Source organism: Vombatus ursinus, unplaced genomic scaffold (assembly GCF_900497805.2).
Source record: "Vombatus ursinus unplaced genomic scaffold, bare-nosed wombat genome assembly UNPS02004691.1, whole genome shotgun sequence".
Classification (NCBI taxonomy): domain Eukaryota; kingdom Metazoa; phylum Chordata; class Mammalia; order Diprotodontia; family Vombatidae; genus Vombatus; species Vombatus ursinus.
This window is the reverse complement of record NW_020944469.1, coordinates 7,238,124-7,258,075: the sequence shown is the minus strand read 5'-3', so window position 1 is coordinate 7,258,075 and position 19,952 is coordinate 7,238,124. Positions and strand designations below refer to the sequence as shown.

The following is a 19,952-nucleotide window of genomic DNA, read 5'->3' as shown; positions in this document are numbered from 1 at the left end:
TATATATATATACACACTTTTATTGCTAAGGAAGCCAGCTCAGAGCAGTTAAATGAGTTGGACACAGTCATGCAGCTAGGAAGCAGAAGAGCCAGGATTCAAATCCAGCTCTCCTGACTCCAAGTCCAACAGTCATTCCACTCTAACTCACTGTCTCAACTTATATTTTATCAAAGTAAAATTTTCAGAAAATTGAGCTTTAAAAATTATTGTAAACAAATACCAGCTCAGCTAACTGTCTGACAGTGAAAATCTCTAACTCTTCCCCAAGGATTTGTCTGTTGTCTGTCTTTTTTTTTTCCAGTTTGCCACAAGTCTAATGGAGAAGGAAATAAAAAAGCATCCCTCAATAGTTTTGACATTTTAAAAAATAATTTCATTTCCGTTTATACTTGAAAAAGTAGAAAAAGATGAAAAGAAATTTTACAGCTCAGTATCTATAGCTCAGAATGGTGTCATATGCAGTTATGGCTAAGAAGGGAAACTGAGCTAAGGAAGCCTCAAGTATATGAGAGCGCTCAAGTTTAGGGCTGCTGCCTTGCCCAAGCTCACTGCTCTGAGGAGCTAACTGGGGTGGGAAAAGGCATGAGAGACAGCGGATGATGAGGTCAAGAGTGGAAACCAATGCACTGTCTTGCTTCAAACTTTTGCTTTTGACCTCATGGGGAGACCTATGATGTCCTGGCAAATACATGACTTTTCCAAAGTGTGCCAGGGTGACTCAATTGTTTGTATGCATGGCAGTGTAAGCTTGGGGCGGGGGGGTGAGTGAGGGGGGAACCATTAAAACCCTGGAATTTTTTCCCCTTCAAAATCCAAGGGAATCAGTGGAAGAATGAAAAAACAGAACAGTGCAGCTTGATGGTTAAAAGGGTTAAATGTTCACTTGTACAGTACTTTCAAGAAGCAACTCCCCCTTTCTCACAGAAGGGATAAATCCCTAACCAGGAGACCTTAAGATTGTGAGCCCAGCATTCATTTGCTACCTTTGCATGGAATCCCTTGTTTGTTAAGAAGGAGCTACTTATAGATGCTAAGATCAATGCCAGCATTGATTTTTTTTTTGTTTTTTGTTTCCTTCTTTTTAAAGAAAATCAGCGCAGTCAAATGGGTATTATGGGGGGACTCTATAGCCAGGGAAAAGATGTAGGCATATAATCATCCTATGACTTGCAAGCTAATAGAAAAGAGGAATGTGTGGAAATGCTGCCCCCAAACAAAGATTCCCTGCCTCCCCCACTTCCCCATTTAAACAAGTGAGTTGTTTTTCAGGTTATTGGCATGACGATCCCTAAGCTGTGCTTTGGTGACTCTCTGGAGACTCTTAAATGGTGCCCATTGGGTACCAAAGGGTAGAATAGAAAACCAAGAACATTTTTGCCACAAAGGAGAATATCAGCATAAATGTTCAGTTCAATTCAATAAACACGTATCAAGCATACCATAATGCACTGAGGATACAAAAGCCAAACGAAATGGGTTCTACCCTCAAGGATCTGATATTCTACTTGAGGGATACAACAGGGATTCAAGATGTAAATATAATTATAAGGTTTGTGTGCAAGATGGGGAGAGATCCTCAGATAAAAATTAATTTGCTTTCTGTTTCAAAAGGAACATATGCCCCCCACCCCGGTACTTTTAGGAGGGCAAGGGTATTCCTAAATGAAACGGCACCACATATAAGAGAACAGGCATTCATTAAGTAAATGCTACGTGCCAGGTACTGTGCTAAATGCTATACAAATACTATCTTATTTGATCACATATAGGGTGTCGCAATTCCAAGAAAGTTTGGAATGACCATATTTAAAGAGGTGGTGTGATTGCTATTTGTTTCTATGTCAAGGGTAGGATTCTTCCAGGTGGCTGTTGAAGAAAATTCACTCCTCAGGATGTGCCAGGACTTGCCACTCACTGCCTTGCCCACAGTAGGTTGCCCAATAAATTGTGAATGGATACAAAAATTTATCCAAACTTGTGTCACTCCAATAGCCAGAACACAGTATTCTCTACATGCAATATAAGCTATTGAAAATGTTTGCTGAGTTCAAGGCTTTTTTTACAGTGTTGTCAATGGTTTTGTAGATGGAGATGTGGGGAACTGTAACCCAGAGAGGTTAGGTGACCTGAATCAACAAAGAACAAACCCTAGCTGCTAGAAGGGAATCAATATGGAGGAAGCAGCTAATTCACTCAGCAAGCATTTTTTGAGCACCCACTGCTTGCCAGGTGCCAGGGTACAAAGAGAAAAGCTGAAATAGTCCCTGGCCTTTGACTGATGATGGTACCTGGAACAAAACCTTTAGATTCTATATCTGAAGGAGCTGGGATTTCATTACTCTGGCTACCCCTTCATCAGAGCAGACTATTATCACTGTATACCCCCGAGAATTGTTGGGCTCACAAAAAATCATCACATGAGGGAGGTAACCCTCTAGTGATAAGTCCATCCAGGCTGAAGCAGGCCAAGCCTTGGAGGATAGAAATCTGCTCCATCACTGGGCCTGTACTCAAGGACAGGTTGGCAGAACTTGCCAGGGTTTTCCCTCTGCTGGCAGAGCCTTTGAAAGCCCAGGGTTGCCCCAAGCCAGGATGAACCAGCAGAGGGTGTCAATGAAAGGCCCTTTTGATTAAGTGGTTTCTTTATCAAAACACCTAAAGGTGTGGCTGAGAAATTAGACCTTTGGTCAGAGAAGTTTTTCTTTTGTAGCTCTTTTAAGTGTATCAATTGGAAAATAAGAGGCGAACATCAAAAATGATGAGATGAGATAGAAAAGAGTTCGTTTCCATTTAGGCTAAACAACCTACTTAGGCTGTAGTGAGAAGACCTGTTTAATAATGGATCTGTACCATGGGCTCCACCAATCTGATGAGAAGAGCTGGCCAGGCCTGGCAAGTCTCAAAGGCTGAAAATGAGATGTAGGTAGAGGTAGAAGATCCTCGGAGGAGTTTGAGTTCTGCCATCATCACCATTAGTGGGGCAGCCTTCTGATCGTTACAATGTGCCTTGTGACAACCAGGCCTCATAGCAACAAGGAGGAAGCACTGGTCACCTCCTTGAATCACCATGGCTACCGCTTTCTAATGAGTGTTTGTCAGCCTAGACGTAATGAAACAGCCACAGGAGTGGTTACCAATTGAGGCAAAACTCTTACAGCATGAAGAGAAACCAATTTTAGAGGGCAAGGCAGAAAATACCCAGCATCTCTAATGAATTATAGGCTGGGAGGCTGAGCCAGGTAGGGCTTACCTGCTATCCCTCTGCTCTTGCCCCTGGCTCGAAGTGCAGTGGAAGTCCTAACAGTTGTAAGCAGGACAGTCAGTGGACTGTCCAGTCCTACTGGTTTCCCATGGATGTTGTTAAGGAGAGAGGAGGAAGCTACTGGTGGCAAGCAAGAGCTTGTTCTTAGAAACATGCATGCAGGGACAGCTAGGTGGCGCAGTGGGTAGAGCACCAGTCCTGACGTCAAGAGGACCTGAGTTCAAATCTGACCTCAGACCAAACACCTGACACTTACTAGCTGTGTGACCCTGGGCAAGTCACTTCACCCCAATTGCCCAACCCCCCCCAAAAAAGAAAGAAAAGTACATGTAACATTCAGGGGAAGATGAAGCTGTCCCAAGGCTAGAATGCACACAGATACAGTAGGAGGAACAATGTGAGCTATCTTCTTTCCTGCCCTTCAAAGGCTGGAATGCTTTTTGCCCTCCATCTGCCTTCTCTGCACGTTCTTCCTTCCTGTCCCCTTTTCTGCCACTAAGGCTGGATCACCCTTATCTGCAGAACTGTGGCAACCATTCTTGGTACAACACCTTGAGCATCTCCGCTTGTCTCAAAGGTTGTACTGTGCATTTTATGTACTCCTGGTTGTACCAGTGAAACTGCAGATGGCATGTTAAATCACTAACAGTCCGTGCTGTAAGATCCCAGTAGAATGGAAACTCCTGCAGAGCAAGAACTGTTTCCTTTTTCTCTATCTTGGCCCAATGGAACAAGCATTGGCAGAACACACAATAACTTGGCACATAGTAGGTACTTGGTAAAGGTAAGTTAAATTGACTTGGAGTTTGGGGGAAAGGGCCTATAGAAACCGAATACCTGGATAATCCAAGAAGCCAAGGCAGGGCCCACTCTGCACTCAAGAACCAATCAGATTTTAACAGTATCAGAAAGAAAGAGGCACGTGACATCTGGGAGCAGTCTCCAATTCTAACCCTTCTTCCCCTGCTTTCTCCTAACTCGATCAATCCCATTTTTCTTCATTTCAAATGGCTGACTGGACTGTGAGACGTAAACCAGCTACCGCTCACTACCGGCAAGGAAAGGGCTCTGTAGGTTCATCACTTAAATCAACTTGCCTCATCGTCATTGGCCACAGAGCCGGGATATAATAACTGCGGGGGTGTGCTATTCACAGAAAACAAAAACAAAAATACCTCTTTAGGGTGCTGCCAGATGTACAGCTAAAACAACACAGGTAACACAGGCTCTGGTGTGAGATCATTCTGCACCTTTGCCAAGCAGAGAAGCAGAGAAACAAAGAAGGCATCCCCTGCAACTGACACTGCCCATCCCAAAGCCAGCTGGGGCGCCACGTCACTGCCCTTGGATTTGGCGGGATTATCTCCCCTAACCCTTCTATTTGATTCCTGGGAAGAATGGACTGAAATTTAGTAGTGACATCATTGGAGCTCTGGCTCCCCTCTTTCTGAGATTATACCTGTCTCTTCCAAGTTCCCAAAACATGCCTTGGCCACTGTACCAAGAGCCCCTAACAATGCAGTGTAGTAATACAAAAGTTAACTAAGGTATAAACATGCAAAAGGAGAAGTCTCCTTGCGATCATAAAATGATGTTATTTTCTGTTCAGCAGTTCATGTTACTGCTGTTCATGCTAATTAATTAAAGGAGCTGTTGCTATAATGTGCAAACAGGGAATCTGAGAAACTGTGAGGGCTTTTAGGTCTCTGAGTGAAGTTAAGTCAATCTGGGCGTGGGCAATCAAATGTAATGAAATCACTTGTCAGTGCTAAGCTTGCAAAAACTGTGAAGTTTGACTAGGGAGTAAAAGGATTATAATTAGATTTCCAATAGGATAATAACTAAATGGCAGAAAGCAGTAAAGAGAAAATATGACTTTGTTAGCTAATGGTGCTGCTGTTCACTTTTAGTTTTTCTCAGCACACTCCTAGTTGTACTAATTTAATTTGCTTTTATCAGCAAAAAAGCACCACACAAATGGTACTTGAATATCATTTGCAAAAATCATTGATCGGAAGGTGCACTTAATAACACCTGCTATGTTTATTTTATGGGAAGTGGAGCTTGGTTGATATGATGGTTGATGTCCTGTCTTGCTGGCCCCCATGTGAGTTAAGGAAAAATCTGGACGGGTGAATATTACAGTGCATGCATCATTGCTTCCTTGTAGCACCCTCCAGCTAGAGTGGACGTAGCGCCCCACGTGGGGGTAGAGTCATGTTTTGCAATCCAAACGGGTGTATAGCCTAGGTCATCCTTTTCTAGGAAATCACCAGATGCATGTATATGTGTGGCACCTCCTCTACCCATTACAAGATGGCACGCCAAGTCTGAGAACTGTTCCACTAAAGGGGTTTCTTAGGCATGTAAGATTCCGAGTGGAGCCACCATTGATTAAAATCCTTTTAGAAATGGGCACCTATGGCATGACTTTCTTACAGCTAAAGGCAGCTAATGCAACCTTTACTCAGGCCTCCTTTAAACTCTAAGGAGATACTGGCGGGGGAAGTCATTGAATTTCAAAGGAAAGACACAGTGTGAATGATAGATTTTTTTTGCCCAGCAGAGCGACTGCCAATAAGCAGAGAAAGAAAGGTCTTGCTTAATGCTGGAGGAGCTTGTTGCTGTAAGCTGGCTGCATTTGGAAACTAGCATTGTATTAGCTATACGCAGATTAATATCCTAGCAAACAAAGCTACTATATTCAACCGATGAGAACCATGGCAGGATTGAGTGATTCCAAATGAAGAAGGCATTTTCACCGCAAAGTTTCAATAGAAAATTGTCATGAAGGGCAAGGGGAGAGATAAAAAAAAAAAGTATGGATATAAGTACAAAGAAAAGAGCCCCAAAACAAGGGAGAAAAATTAGTACGAAAAAAGACAAAAACAATGCTGCGGCCCCGCATTATCCTTTTTCTAAGCTTCTTGGATACACAGGAAAGTCCTGTTCCAACGCCAAGCACCTCCAATGGAGGCGGCATTATCAGGGCTTTGTAGGCAATTATCCAGGCTGAGTGGTTGGCGGTATTGTATTGAAGATGAGCTCTGATAATATGTTCCCTCATTTGTTTCTCTGGATGAGAGAATGAGCCCTTTTTGTTCCTAGAACAAGACCTCTTCGAAATGGAATTGTGAGTCTAGTGTCCTGTTAACAGTCCTCATTTACTCTGGGATTTCATAAACCGATGATGGGAGCTTTACTGTTTGTGGGGGCCAATGCTGCACCAGGAGAGAGGAAAAGAAGGACTTTGTTCATTTTTTCCATCACACTTATCAAGCACAGAATTTAATGTAATCTACAAGGGCCTCTTTCAGTAAGAAGCCATTAATTTCACTCGATTCCACTGTCGTTTGGATAACATTAATGTACCACTGATCACACAGAGGCAATAATTTGATTCCTGATTTGGAAAAGGAAGTAACAAAAGGGAGGGCAAAGCTGCCTCAGGCTACCTTGGTAAGGCAGATCTTGATTTCTCTTGTTAAGCAGAGAGTATCAGAATTTACTAAAAGTCTATGTGTTTGATGAGACTAAATTATCAGCGTGACCTTGGGTAAGTCACTGATCCTCTGAGACTCTCAAACACTCTAAAGCTGCGGAACAAGTGTTGGTCTGTATCCTGGCACACCAGTGAAATCCACATGTCCAGACCAAAACAAAAGCAAAGAATCCTTCATTGAACACAGTAGATGATTTTGCTGCTTGATTTTAGAACTTACATTTAAAAAACAAAAGAGTAATAAAGGACCCTAGTTACTGAGTGGGAAATGAGCAAATGGTAAGGAATATGTTCTCGGTAACATGTTACTTGTAAGCTTAAGGCATCGTGTCCTTTAGCTGTACAGGAATGAACTTAAGTGAGGAAGGTCAACTGGGACCATGCAGTGACTCACACTTCTATCGACTTCCATAAGGTTCCCTTATTGGCCTTTGAAGGCAAATCAACCCCAGTATTTGAATCATCATGACCAATTCTATCTGTTACCACACACAGTTGACTCAGATGGGACCCAGAACTGTCGAGACTGTTTTCCAGAATTTTTGTAAATAAACCAGAGGAACTTTAAGTCTCATTTGAAACTAGCTCAGCTCACAAACGCTAAACAGCACCTACAAGTTGGAGCTGCATGCACTGCTGGGGCAGAATCCTACCTGATCCAAAAATTCCATAGCTCTAATCCTTATGGTACAGACACATCAGGGGCAGCTAGGTGGCACTGCAGTGGACACAGCACTTGGCCTGGAGTGGGGAAGCCCTGAGTTCAAATCTAGTCTCTGACGCTAGCTGTGTGACCTTAGGCAATTCACTTCACCCTGTCTGCCTGAGATTCCTCGTGTGTAAAATGAGCTGGAGAAGGACATGGCAAATCACTCCAGCATCTTTGCCAAGAAAACCCCAAATGGAGTCACAGAGAATTGGATACAACTGAAAAACAACAACATACACATCTATAAAGACTGCTTCCCAAGAAGTAAGATAAGTCTGTCTAGGGTCACTGATACTATCAAGGACGTGACAGCAGTCAGATGGACCTCACCCCTCCACAATCTTTTAGCCCCATCAGACTTGGCAAAGTTGTGGGGCATTGCTCTGTTTGACCTACACTGGGAAACTTCATGTATCTTTCTTTATTTGGGAGTCTTCCTTTTTCTTTAGGTTGACATCTCGTTTTCACAATCACTGTGAAAATAGAGACAGTATGGATACGGGGAATGACAGCAATGAAATGGAATTCTTCAATACTACGAAGGATCTGTGCTTTCCTCGGGGCAGGTAACTCTTCCACACCTCAGTAGAGGGGGTCATCAATTGCTATGATTTTTTAAAAAGACACCCCTTGGTGCTCTGTCTTCTAGAGCTAAGCTTAGCTATATTTCCTTGGATGACAGCCATTCAGGCTATTGCCAGGCCTGCACACAAACCTTTCCAGCTGCCAGTTTGGGCTCCATTGATAGAACCTTTAAGAGGCCCGAATCATCTTTATGTCATGGAGAGGTGAAAGTGGAAAATTCCCAGGGCTTAGCCTAGACTCTGACTTGAACCTTTTCAGTACCGTCCTCTTCTGGGAAGGCTCCAAGGACACTTGGATCTCTTGGGCTTGTCAAACAGTGCTCTTAAAGCAACTGAAAGTCTTTGGTATTTCCTAGAAATCAGGACTCTCAGGTTGTAATACTTTCCCCTACTTTGGTGACTTCTATTATTATATGAAATTAGCTTTACAGTTTACATGTTGATTTAAAGACTGTCATTTAGAATACTTGCTAAGATAGGAATATGTGCTTTTACATACTCTACTGGAGCCTTTGCATGAAAGGAGAATGAACAGCAAGGTAGACAGGAGACCAGAATATAAGAAACAAACAAAACTGGGTCAGCGAGGATGCCCTCTCCTTTCCTCGTAAGCTCCCCACCGTGTGGCTCTGCCTCTGGGAATCCTTTAAGGCTAAAGTGACACCTCATTGTTGGGGGCCCCCTCTGTACCTGCCTGTGAAATTACTTGGTGCTGATTCTGTACTTAATTATTCAGAGAACCTAGGCACCCGACACAACACCTAGCAAATATGGGCAGCAAAATAAATGCTGAGGTGAACGCACAGCTAGACAGACAGTTGAAATTTGCTCCCACTGTATGCATGAAATCACTTCACCCCTGCATAGCTATGGCATCATTTTTCTTAGCGTGACTTTGCTGTTAACAACAATAAGAAATTAAATTAATGAGTTCTATGAGTAGCTTTCTCTGTCAAACGGCACGCAAAGTTTGTGTCACCTTAGTTCTCCATGTAAAAGAAGAGTCCGTGGTCCCAAGGGCTCCTGTCCTGCCCACCCCCCTCCAAGCCAAGGCCCTTCATTCAGGTGGTCATCCCTTGGGGCGGGAAGATACGCATACTCTACCTTGCATCGTTGCTGCGTTGTCAGGCTGAGTCCCGTTTTCTATTTCTCTATCTGGCATTGCAGTATCTGAAAGATGTGACACCCAAGATTAATGCAGTCCTCTTAGCTTGGTTGGCGTGCTTAAGGAAAAGTTTAGGGTAGAGCAACCTCTGCTTTGGCATTTTGGTCCCAGCCCCAAACCTGGAGGGTGGCCTGGGCCTTTGGTTGTAGAGGGCTTTGCGAGTTTGGGTGTTTTAGTGGGGGACCGTGGCCCGGGAGCTACAAATTCTAGATGGTTCCTAAAATGGACCTGGATTTCCAATGTTCTTGAATTCTTTGCCACTTGCTTCAGTCCCTACAGATTAGTCACATGGCATTGGTCTGTCGGTAAAAATCCCCTTTAAGACTATCTGGTACCTTCCCTTGACTGGAAAATGAGGAGAAGATGCAGGACCCACATATAGAGGCTTCCCTCCACCCAGCTTGCTCTGTCAAGCTCCTCTACTACAACAGGAAGGTGTCAGAAGCCCAGGTTGGGGCCAGGAAGGCCTGGGCTACCCCAGACGGTGCTGATAGGGGAATGGGGGTGACGGGAGGGTGGGAAGGCTTCCAAAATGTGTCTCAGACTCGGGATTTTTTTTTCATCTAAGGTAAGACTACAAGAGATTAGCTTTTGCAGTCCTTTCAAAAACAGGGAGCGGCTTGCCTCGCATAGCGGAGGAGGATGTTTGGTTTCTATATTGTGACGTCTTTGACGTGGGAACAGCCAGCAAAAAGGAATTTGGGGGGGCTCTGGCTGGGCTCAGAAAGGCAAGCTTCTCTGTACAGAACATCACATAGCTTTAAACGGACAGGCTGACACACACCGAGTGTGTGGGAATTCCGACACACACCGAGTGTGTGGGAATTCCCATGCTAAGAGATACCACAATACCTCCCCGTGCCGTCCAGGATGAGGAGCTACAGGCTGGGCTTTAAATCCACGGGACTCACAATGCCGCTGAAACCTCTGCTGCCCCTCTAAAATAGCACCCTTTGGAACTGGAGGAGAGGCGAACTGGGAATGCTTCCAGGTGCCAAGCCGCCTCAGGGCCCATGTGACAAGGACGCACACAACACGCAGCCCTTACCTGGTTAGAAGCTTGCCTTCCTTTTTCTAAAGCGGATGAAGGCCCAGCCCTGGTGGCGCCTGCTAGGATGCTGCACTGTATATACCTGGGGTTCTAAATGCCTTTTTGTTGCCTGCTTGTTTTTACGTTCCCTCTATTTCTCACTGCACAGCCCATGCCCGAGCCAGAGCTGCCCTCACTGTACACACTCTTGTAGCTCACGGAATGGGAACCTTATTTGAGGTTTGTCCTTCATGATCTAGCCCTGTCTCGGCAATGATAGATGTGACAGGCCAGCAATTCCTTTAGGGCATTAGTGAAAAGAGCAAGTAAGCCTAGGCTGCCTTTATTACTCGAGGGGCCTGCTACCCACCTAGGGGCTGTTAGCACAAGACAAGAACACTGAACCTATTCTTTGTGTTTCCCACACATGCAGACTGTAGCCATGCGTATGCATGGAAACATCGCAGAATCACAAATCTGTGCATCTATATTTGGGACCAGACCGGTGGTTTCACTGGCATATTTCAAACTCTCGTAGTAGAGATGCCCTCCACCGATAGAGGAGTTCTGTAACTTGGAGCTTTCAAGAGGCTAGTGACATGCCCAGGGTCACCCAGCTAGGAGGTATCAGAGGCAGCACTTGAACCCAGGTCTTTGATGCCCAAGCTCTCCCCACAACGCCACACTGCCTCTACTATACGTGGACCCGCACACACGTGCATGCACATGAAGAATATGAAAAGCCCGTGAAATGAAGAGGTGCTGGGCGACTCTTCTGGCTTGAAGACTGAAAAAGGATGCAAGGTTAAGAGTGGGCCACAGGAACCCGTTTGTTATGGATTAGGTTACATACCTCCCACTAATGATCCATAAGCAGCCACACAGTGAGCATCCAGGGGCCTAAAAGGGCTTCATTTGAAGTGCAGTGAGGGGATTCGAGCTACACAGTAAGCACTCAATCGATGCTTGTGTATCGACTGTTCATAGAGCTAAAACTGAAAGGAACCTTACAGGTTGACTACTCCAACCTCCTCATTTCACAGATGAGAAAAACTGAGGCCCAGAGAGATTAAGGGACTTGCCCAAGGTCACAGAGATAGTAAGTGGCAGAACCAGGATTTGAACTTGGGGCCTATAACATCATGGTCAGTAGCAAAGTTCAGTGCGAATGGCCTTTTGCCATGTTACCTCCCCATCACGGACATTTCCTGTTATCTCTCTGCTCTCTGTATCTCTCTAGAATGTAGCTTGTTTTTGACTGGCTTGACTCTTGGCCTCCAGTCAGCGATGCTTATGTTTGGAAAGCTAGGCTCTGATTGGGGCACCAGAGAGGGAGGGAGTTCCCCCTGTCACCTGTGGAGGCCTGCTTCAGAGCTTGCTCCACTCGCTCCCGGCGCTTGGACTCAAACTCCAGGGCCTCCTGCAGTTTTCTCTTGGCCTTCTTCTCCTTCTTCAGGCGCTTCTGAATCGTAGCTGGAATATACAAAGGGAAAGGATCAGTGAAGACTTTGCCCCTGAGGAGCCAGAATGCCAGGCAGGCTGCCTGGAGGGGCTGAAATTGAGGCTTTCAGCCATTCAGAAATCCACTAAGACCAGTACTGTTGTTGGACCCTGTCAATAACTGGCAAAAAGATCTTGTAAGTAGGCAAAGGGAGAACAGAGTGCTGGCTACTATTTCTCTTCCATAAATGTGAAAAAGAAAGTAGCTACTGTAATAGGATGAGGTGACAAGTGACATGCACTATTTTTAAATTCAGAAATAGCGCGTCTTTCTTTGAGAGGCAGCCCTGTTTTATATGCAAGCATGTCACTAGGGCACTACAAATATTTCTAAGAGCAGAGCTGTCAGTGAGCCAGTGGTGAGCACCACAATCAAACTCAAACAGAAGCTGATCCCCTGCTGGCTTCATACCGACTTAGAAGATCACGAGGGCACATTATCTACATTGTATTGTATTTGTGGTTATTCTGTTAAATATTCTCCAATTGCATCTTAATCTGTTCCCCCAGCACTTAGGAGTTTGCAGCCACACAGCTGTAAGTTTGACACCTCTGCTATAGAGGATTCTGGAACAAGCCACAAGAAAAAAGGGGAAGCTAGATGGCACAGGGCATAGGGCGCTGGGCCTGGAATAAGGAAGACTTGAGCACAAAATGGGGCCTCAGGCACTTACTAACTGTGTGACCCGGGGCAAGTCATTTCACCTTGTTTGCCTCAGTTTCCTCATCTGTAAAATGAACTGGAGAAGAAAATGGCAAACCACTCCAGGCTCTTTGCCAAGAAAACCCCAAATGGGGTCAAGAAGAGTCGGACATGACAGAAAAATGTCTCAACACCACCACCACCACAAGAACAAAAAATGAATTTCTCATTTTTTCCAGGTGGGGGGAAAAGTAGGCCTCAGCTTTCAGTGTTTTGCCCCTTAGTCTTCACAATTTGACTGACATGATACAAAGCATTGTTAAACCCAAGGAATCATAGAATCGTGAAAGTGTATCCCCTGGAGAATTATGAGACTTAAGCCCAATGGTCATGGGAAATGATTGGGTGAGAACTTAAAATAAGTTTTACTTTGTGTCAAGATTTTAGGCAGACTGGCCTTCATATTTCTTCCTCCTCTATTATTTATGGATCTGCAAAAATATTTGTTGTAATGTGCACGATAAAGTGGCCCTGTCGTATGAGGTAGGGTCGAGAAGACCTCAGCTTAAGAGACACTGCTGAACGTGCTGGCTGTTGTAACCCTGGCCAACTGGCCAGAGATATCAAAACATGTGGCCCCAAGCACATTAAAATGTATTGGGAATTATTTAACAAAAGAAATAAAATTATAATAAGACATAGATAATATTCTTTTTTAAAACTGAGTTCATATGTGGTCTTCGGGGATCCTAATGGACAGTGTAATGACCCCTACTGAGTTTGACACTACAGCCCAGAGTCAAAGGGCTGGTGAGTTTAGGCAGGATCTGAACCTAGGTCTTCTTCTCTCCCATCCCATCACGATGTCTCTCTACAAAAACGTTGCATTTCAATCCATGTTATATATTCACAGCAGATTCTGATGTGACTTAAAAGGTACTAGAGTGGCCTGGGTAGAAGGTGAGGCCTGGGATTTAGTCCTAACTAATTTGGGGCAAGTAATGGCAGTCTCTCTGGGGGCCTTGTAGGTTCAAAAGATGGGGATGGGGACTAGATGGTGATCTTGAAGGTTTCTCCCAGTGCTAACATTCTGTAATTCTATTCTACAGTATTTACATCAAGAGCACATATATTGGTGCCAATTCGAATTTAAAATTGATCTAGTTGATTCAGCAGTATTCATTCACATGAGTGACTCTCACTGATTCAAAGAGAGCTAATTCTGTAACAGTGTAATTCGCCAGTTTGGGGGAGGGGGAGAGAACTCTCTCTATCCATGTAAATTGGCGACTCAGCTGTAAGGTAGGGAGTTACCCTGGGGCACTGCCTGATTCTTGCTGTGCCCATAGGCACCGGGCCAGTATGTGTCAAAGGTGGGACCTGTAAAAGCCTGGGCCTGCCTTCTGGCCAATTCACCATTCCCCTATCAGAGGTAAGGTAACCAAAAACAAAGAGGTGCCTCAGAGCTCCCCTAGCCAGTGCTTACTGCATGAGGCAAGAAAAAGACTTTGAGGTCTATTTACATAGCCCCACAAAAGGAGGGAGCACGCATTTGTCGGGGGGGGGGGGGGGGGGTCTCCACTAAGCAAATGCTCATTTGTATGACTGTGTCGATCTCCATACCTGACTCTGCGTGCCAAATGATGGAAATCCACTAATTGTCTCAAACTGTAGAAAAATGATTTTGCCTTTGCTTTCTCCAGTCTTCACTGAATTAGCCAAGATAAGAAGGTTTAGTTCTCCTTGAATTCGATGACTAAATTTCCATTCTGAGAAGGAATGATGATTCCAACCTCAAGGGAAAAAGTCTTCCCCAGAGCAGCCCTGCACAGGCAGCGGAGAAGTCAATACGCAGGCTGGCACTTACTGCAGCCAATTGGGACAAGCCTCCTGACGACGGACATGCCACCTCCAGTAGTTAGGGGATGTCACTGCCCCAGGGTATGGCACATCTGCTGGCCAGCTGGCCTCTCCATCCTTCAGCCTACCATTGAGACGTCTGGGGTGGGGAGGGAGGGAGAGGGTACTTTTGGTTTGGGGGTAGCACTTGTGGTGAAAGGCTTAGTGGAGAGAAGTCAGAAGCTGCTGCCCCATGTGAGGTTTGCATATCATCTGTGGTTTTGATAGATGCCATTCCTGTCATCCATTACCTGCCATAGATGAATAGCAATTGCTGCCATTTACATAACATGTTAAGGCTGACAAAGCGCTTTACAGATAATTTCCCCTTTAGCCTCACAATAGGGTGAGACGGTGGTCATAGGTATTATTGTCTCCATTTCACAAATGAGAAAATTGAGGATTAGAGAATTTAAGTGGTCACATGGCTAACAGGCATTAGAGACAGGATCGAAATTCATTACTTGACCATCTTCAGTTTTTTTTTTCTTTAGGGCGGGGGTGGGGGGGAACAGTAGGTTCAGACCTGTCATTTCCATGAAGCGACTCCTTTCCTGGATGCAGGCTGGTCATTTATTTGTATAATGCAGAGTCTTACAAAGTTGCCTTAGGTACCAAGATTAAGTGACTGGCTCATGATCATTTAGAAAATCCATGTCAGAGGGGTTTTCCAGACTCCAAGGCCCTTCTATTGACTAGAACTAGAGTTGAAAACGCCACTTGAGTATCCAGTATTTGCAAGTGATGCAGGCTCAGCCCTACGCCCCTCTGCCCCTCAGCGTCTCCTTCTCCATGCCTCACTGATTGCTGCCTTGATGGTGGCTTTTGCCATGCCACCAGACTCACCTCTGCTTTGCAGCTCCACGGCGAGCTGTCTTTCCAAGGTCTCTCTCAGCTCCCTCTCTCTGAAGAGCTCCATTCTCAGCTCTTTCTTCTCCTGCTGCATCTGCTTCTCCTGGATGCGAGCATTGTCGAGAGCCACTTTCAGGAGGCCCTGGGAAAAAAACAAAAGCACCGTTCTTCAAGTTCAGTCTCTTTGTCTTGACCACTTGATGCCTCAGAGGTGATTAAATAGCTGCAATAAATACCCATCTAAAGAGAAGCATTATTTGGACTGGAAAACTCACCTTCATTTGCATTTGGCTGCTAAATTATGAAGCTCAGTCACTGTTTTACAGATCTCCCCCAAGCCTCTAAAACTACACCCAGGACATATAAAAGGCCCCTTCCAGTCCTCATCTAAGATGATCACCAGCAATGGACAGACTCCATCTTCTTGCTTGACAATGAATGAACCGGGCGGGGGGGAGCAGGGATAGTACATGTTTTGTTTTGTTTTTTTAAAGTCATGATAATAAAGAAAAATGGAAGAGTATATTTAAAGTGGGATCGTTAAACTGAACCAAATTGCCTAGAAGTCCAGTATATCAAAGAAGGAGTAATCCTCAAAAAAAATTTTCATCTCCCAGATTTCATATCTTGGCACTATACACAACTAACCAACGTACAAAACAGTAACAAAACTCAGGTCAAACCACAATGGCCGGTGTTGTTTCCACCATTACAAAATTAAACCTTCCATTAACAATCATTATCCACAGAAGTGGACAGTGAGGTATCTCATCGGTCCCCGCTGCTGCATTAGGCAGTTTTGCTTAGGTGTTTTTGGGAAACAAATTTTGTAATGGAGACTGGATGTTTGGGAAGTGTGCTGAAGCAAGAGGTACTAATGTTAAGGGAAAAAAAGGACTTTTCAGCCCTAGAGGTGACAGAATGTTTTAGAAGGCTGCTTTCCATCTCCCCATCCTAAAGGCAAGACCAATTCAGGCCCTAAACCTTATTGTTAGAAATGAAGCACGTATAGCTTTACATAGGTTATGATCAAATGCAGTTTATTTGGAAAATCTGTGAATGGGAACAATTTACATAAATCGTTCTCATATAAAAATTTTGCGCTTCATTGTTTTAAAATGATAAAAAAAAAACTATCCAAGTTTGCACAATTCATCTTTGGCAAATTAAATAACCAGTGAAATTCAATATTTTAATGTTGTCTGGAATGTCACAAAGAATGACAACTAACATTTGATAATTATTACGTTACACTGATTTTTGTCTAGCAAAATAATTACCTGAATGTTGGTCAGAAGCGTTTCCACAGAAGAAAGGCTATCAGCAAAAATGAATGGTGAGGAGAAGCCAGCAGGCATGGCTTGTCCAGCCAGTTGGGCCTTCTCTAGGCCTGGTTTCATCATCGGCATGGCAACCTGCACCTCTTCTGCAAAATCAAATAATATTACACTTAGAAACAAGTGGAACCAAACATCAAAGTAGTCACTCATTAGCAGCTGCCAAAAAGACCCAAGTGTTCAAATAGTCTAAAATGGCAGAATTCATCTGGTCCATCCCCCTGCCTCTAGTTTTCCGCAAGTGAATTAAAATAATGAGAAACGAAGATGACTGAAATGCATGTTGTCACTAAACAGGGACAAGAAAACATGGAAATAAGCTAAATTTGTCCAATTGGAGCACCCGTACTCTCCTCAAAGGATACTGTTACCTACAAGAAGGTGAATTACCTTTGCTTCAAAGAAACATATTTAGGAACTTAAAAATATCAACTATAATGAGCGAACACAATGTCTAAGCCCTTTTCCCTTTAATTTCTCTTCTCTCCCACTCACAGTGCTCCAAAGAGATTCTCTCTAAATGACAGGGGGTCTTAGTGCAAGGGAAAAGTCAGAGTAAGAAGCATTTGGGTCAGTAATGGGGGGGTGAGGGAGGGTTTAACAAGAAAAAAAAAGACAGAAAAGGAGGATGCTAAGTCCCAAGGCCATCACAGACATCCTCCTAAGGCAGAATGTGCCAGCTGACCTCCCTTTAGAGTCAAACTCATTCAAGCCAAGTTAGCTGTTGTCTTCCACTGTATGGAAGGCAGTATCTTGGGCTGGGGAAAGCACTTTCCCAAGCAGGCACATTGTGAGTTTTCTTCAAAGGCTCCATAGGGCCCTTCAAAAAAAAACTGCTGTGTAACCAATGTAACAAAGATAGCACAGAAACAACACCCACTGGGTCTACCTTTCTGAGGAGCATTTCTTTCAGTCATTCAACGAGCATTTTCATTAAGCAACTGCTGAGTGTCAGGCATTGTGCTGGAAAAATCAAGCCCCCAAAAGAAATAGTTCATGCCCATAAGGAGTTTATGCTCTACTGAAAGACATAACCTGTACACAGAAAGATCAATACAAAGGAATTTTCAGCTGGAGATATTAGCGAGGCAGCCTACGATCAGGCTTAGGCTTGTAGAGGAAGGAGCAGTGCCAGTGAGCTGCGAAGGAAGCCAGGAGTTTAAGGGCTCAAGGTGAGAAAAGGTTTTCCATTCTAAGCATGTGCATAGGCACATGGAAATGAAACAAATCTGGGAGGGCAACTAACATGTGCAAAGGCACAGAGGTGGGAGATGGCATGGAATGTGGAAGAAGAAAGTCGCCCAGTTGGGGTATAATGATGTGTATTTAGGGGAATAACGTACAATAAGCTAAGAAGATAAGGCAAAACCACATTGTGAAGAGCTTTAGATGCCAAACAGGAGGCTTTGATTTTTATTTTGGAGATAATAGGGAGCCACTGGAGCTTCTTGAGCAGGAGAATACTACAGTCAGACCATGGAATATATTGCAAGGGGACCATCAAGGTCATCTTCTAGAGTCCTCAGAAATAGGGAATGACCAGCCCCAAGTCTAAAATGGCAGTAAGGGGCAGAATCTGAATCTAAGTCCCATGACTTCAGATTTCCACTGCACCAGGCTGTCTCCTTTTAAATAGCCAATAGGGATGAAATGATACCAGCTAAAGTGAACAAACGGAAAGGAAAATGGGGTTTGGATTTCAGGACCATATCTTGAAATCTGAGAATGACAGGCAGCTGGCCTGGCCTGGAGGATAACAATCAAGAGCCAGGAAGATGATCTACTTGGTGTTCTGCAAATCCGATAAAAGGGGCTTTGAACTGAAAATGAAGGGAGAGAGAAAACTGCTAAGAGGAAGCCACCAAGCTAGATCCCACAGTGAGTAGCGACAACAGATGAAGAAGAGAAGTAGAGACACCTAGAACAGCGTGGTACAGGGGCAAGAGCACTCGCCAAGCAGAGGATCCAGGTTCAAATTCTGTCTCCAATGCCTACAACCTGTGATTTGAGGCAATTAGAATTCTATTAGAAAAACTAAGGACAATTAAAAAATCATGTTCAGTTAGAATAGAGGAAAGAGGTATATCAAAGAAGTGATGGACCTACTGCTTGGGAATGGGGGGGGGGGGGCGGTAATGCCAATAACTAGTGACAGAGAAATCAGTGCTACTTGGTTCCAATTTTGGTTCTGTGGAAAAAAGTGAGGAAATGCCACAAGACAATATGGTTTCCATGTCAACTTTGAAGGAGGTCCCTAGAAGAGTGCCTCATGGATCTGGGCTTCATCTTGTGCTCTTTAAACATGTTTATCAGAGGCTTAGGTAAAGGCATGGACGGCATATTTGTCGTATTTGGAAATGAAACAAATCTAGGAGGGTAACTAATATGTTGGATGGCAGAATCAGCATGTGAAAAAGATCTTGGCAGACTACAGTGTTAATACGATGAAATAAAATAGGTATGAAAAGTCTTGTACTTGATTTCCAAAAATCAACTTCCCAAGTAAATGATGGGGGCGACGTAGCCAGGTTGGACTAAGTGGTCCCCTGCAACTCTGTGCCTCTCTGAACACAGGTTGGATTGGTGGCAAAGGTTCACAGGGCCTCTGACGGAACACGTTTCAGGCTGCTGGCTAGGCTCGAACCTAAAACAAACCAATTTCCATGAGATCTGGAAAGGAGACTTTTTCATCACATTATTCCTGGCGTCTTTAGGGACTCAGACAGTGATCTGGGGTTCAGTTGAAGCTCATTTTTCAGATCCAAGCAGCCTACATATGCAGTGAAGAGAGTCTTGAACCCCATTGATTTCCCAGTCATCACGTTACTCTGTGGGAGTCCTTGGATGGGAAACACGGGCAAATCATTGCGGGAACTTGCAGTGAAATGAGCTAATGGTAGAGTGTTTTCTCCCAATAAATGGCCCTTAATATCTTGATGTTCCCAGAACCTAGAGGATACAAACTACTAATTGATTACTTAATATGGGGTCAGGGAATGTGTATTCTGTGATTCTCAGGTATGCAGAAAACTCGAGCATCTGTGTCCCAGTGCCTAAGAATTCAATGCAATGCGGCAAACCTAAGTTATGAGACAAGGAGCACCTTCACTGCAATTGGTTTTAGTAAAGCTTGAAATTAACATATTGCCCGTAAATTCCTGCTGCATCTGTTTCCAAGGGCAGTTACACGCCCAGTCCCCATAGTTTCATTTGTCACCTGCCTTGGTCATATTAATTTGAAGATCTACCATTAGAATGCTACATGTTTAGTGAGCCCTTTTCTTTCTCTTTCTTCCTTTTGTTGGGGGCAGTGGGGGAAGGTTAGCCCAGAGGGAATCAGCATATCAGTTACAACTGTTGGGGACACAATTAAAACGCAGCATCGTAACATCTGCAATACTATTTTCTTGTAAACACACACACACACACACACACACACACACACAGTCCTAAGGCATGTTTGTAA

The 19,952-nt window shown here is 44.2% G+C and overlaps 1 protein-coding gene across 2 annotated transcripts in view; it reads right to left on the bottom strand.

Moving 5' to 3' along the window:
• DACH2 (dachshund family transcription factor 2) overlaps positions 1 to 19,952 on the bottom strand; it is a 415,832-nt gene that overhangs the window by 9,746 nt on the left and 386,134 nt on the right. For both annotated transcript variants that reach the window (XM_027839863.1, XM_027839873.1), the window contains 4 exons: positions 16,430 to 16,575; positions 15,144 to 15,291; positions 11,609 to 11,728; positions 9,165 to 9,230 (listed from right to left, as the gene is read on the bottom strand). In XM_027839863.1, coding sequence (XP_027695664.1) covers positions 9,165 to 9,230; positions 11,609 to 11,728; positions 15,144 to 15,291; positions 16,430 to 16,575 — 480 coding nt within the window. The remainder of the gene's footprint in view (positions 1 to 9,164; positions 9,231 to 11,608; positions 11,729 to 15,143; positions 15,292 to 16,429; positions 16,576 to 19,952) is intronic.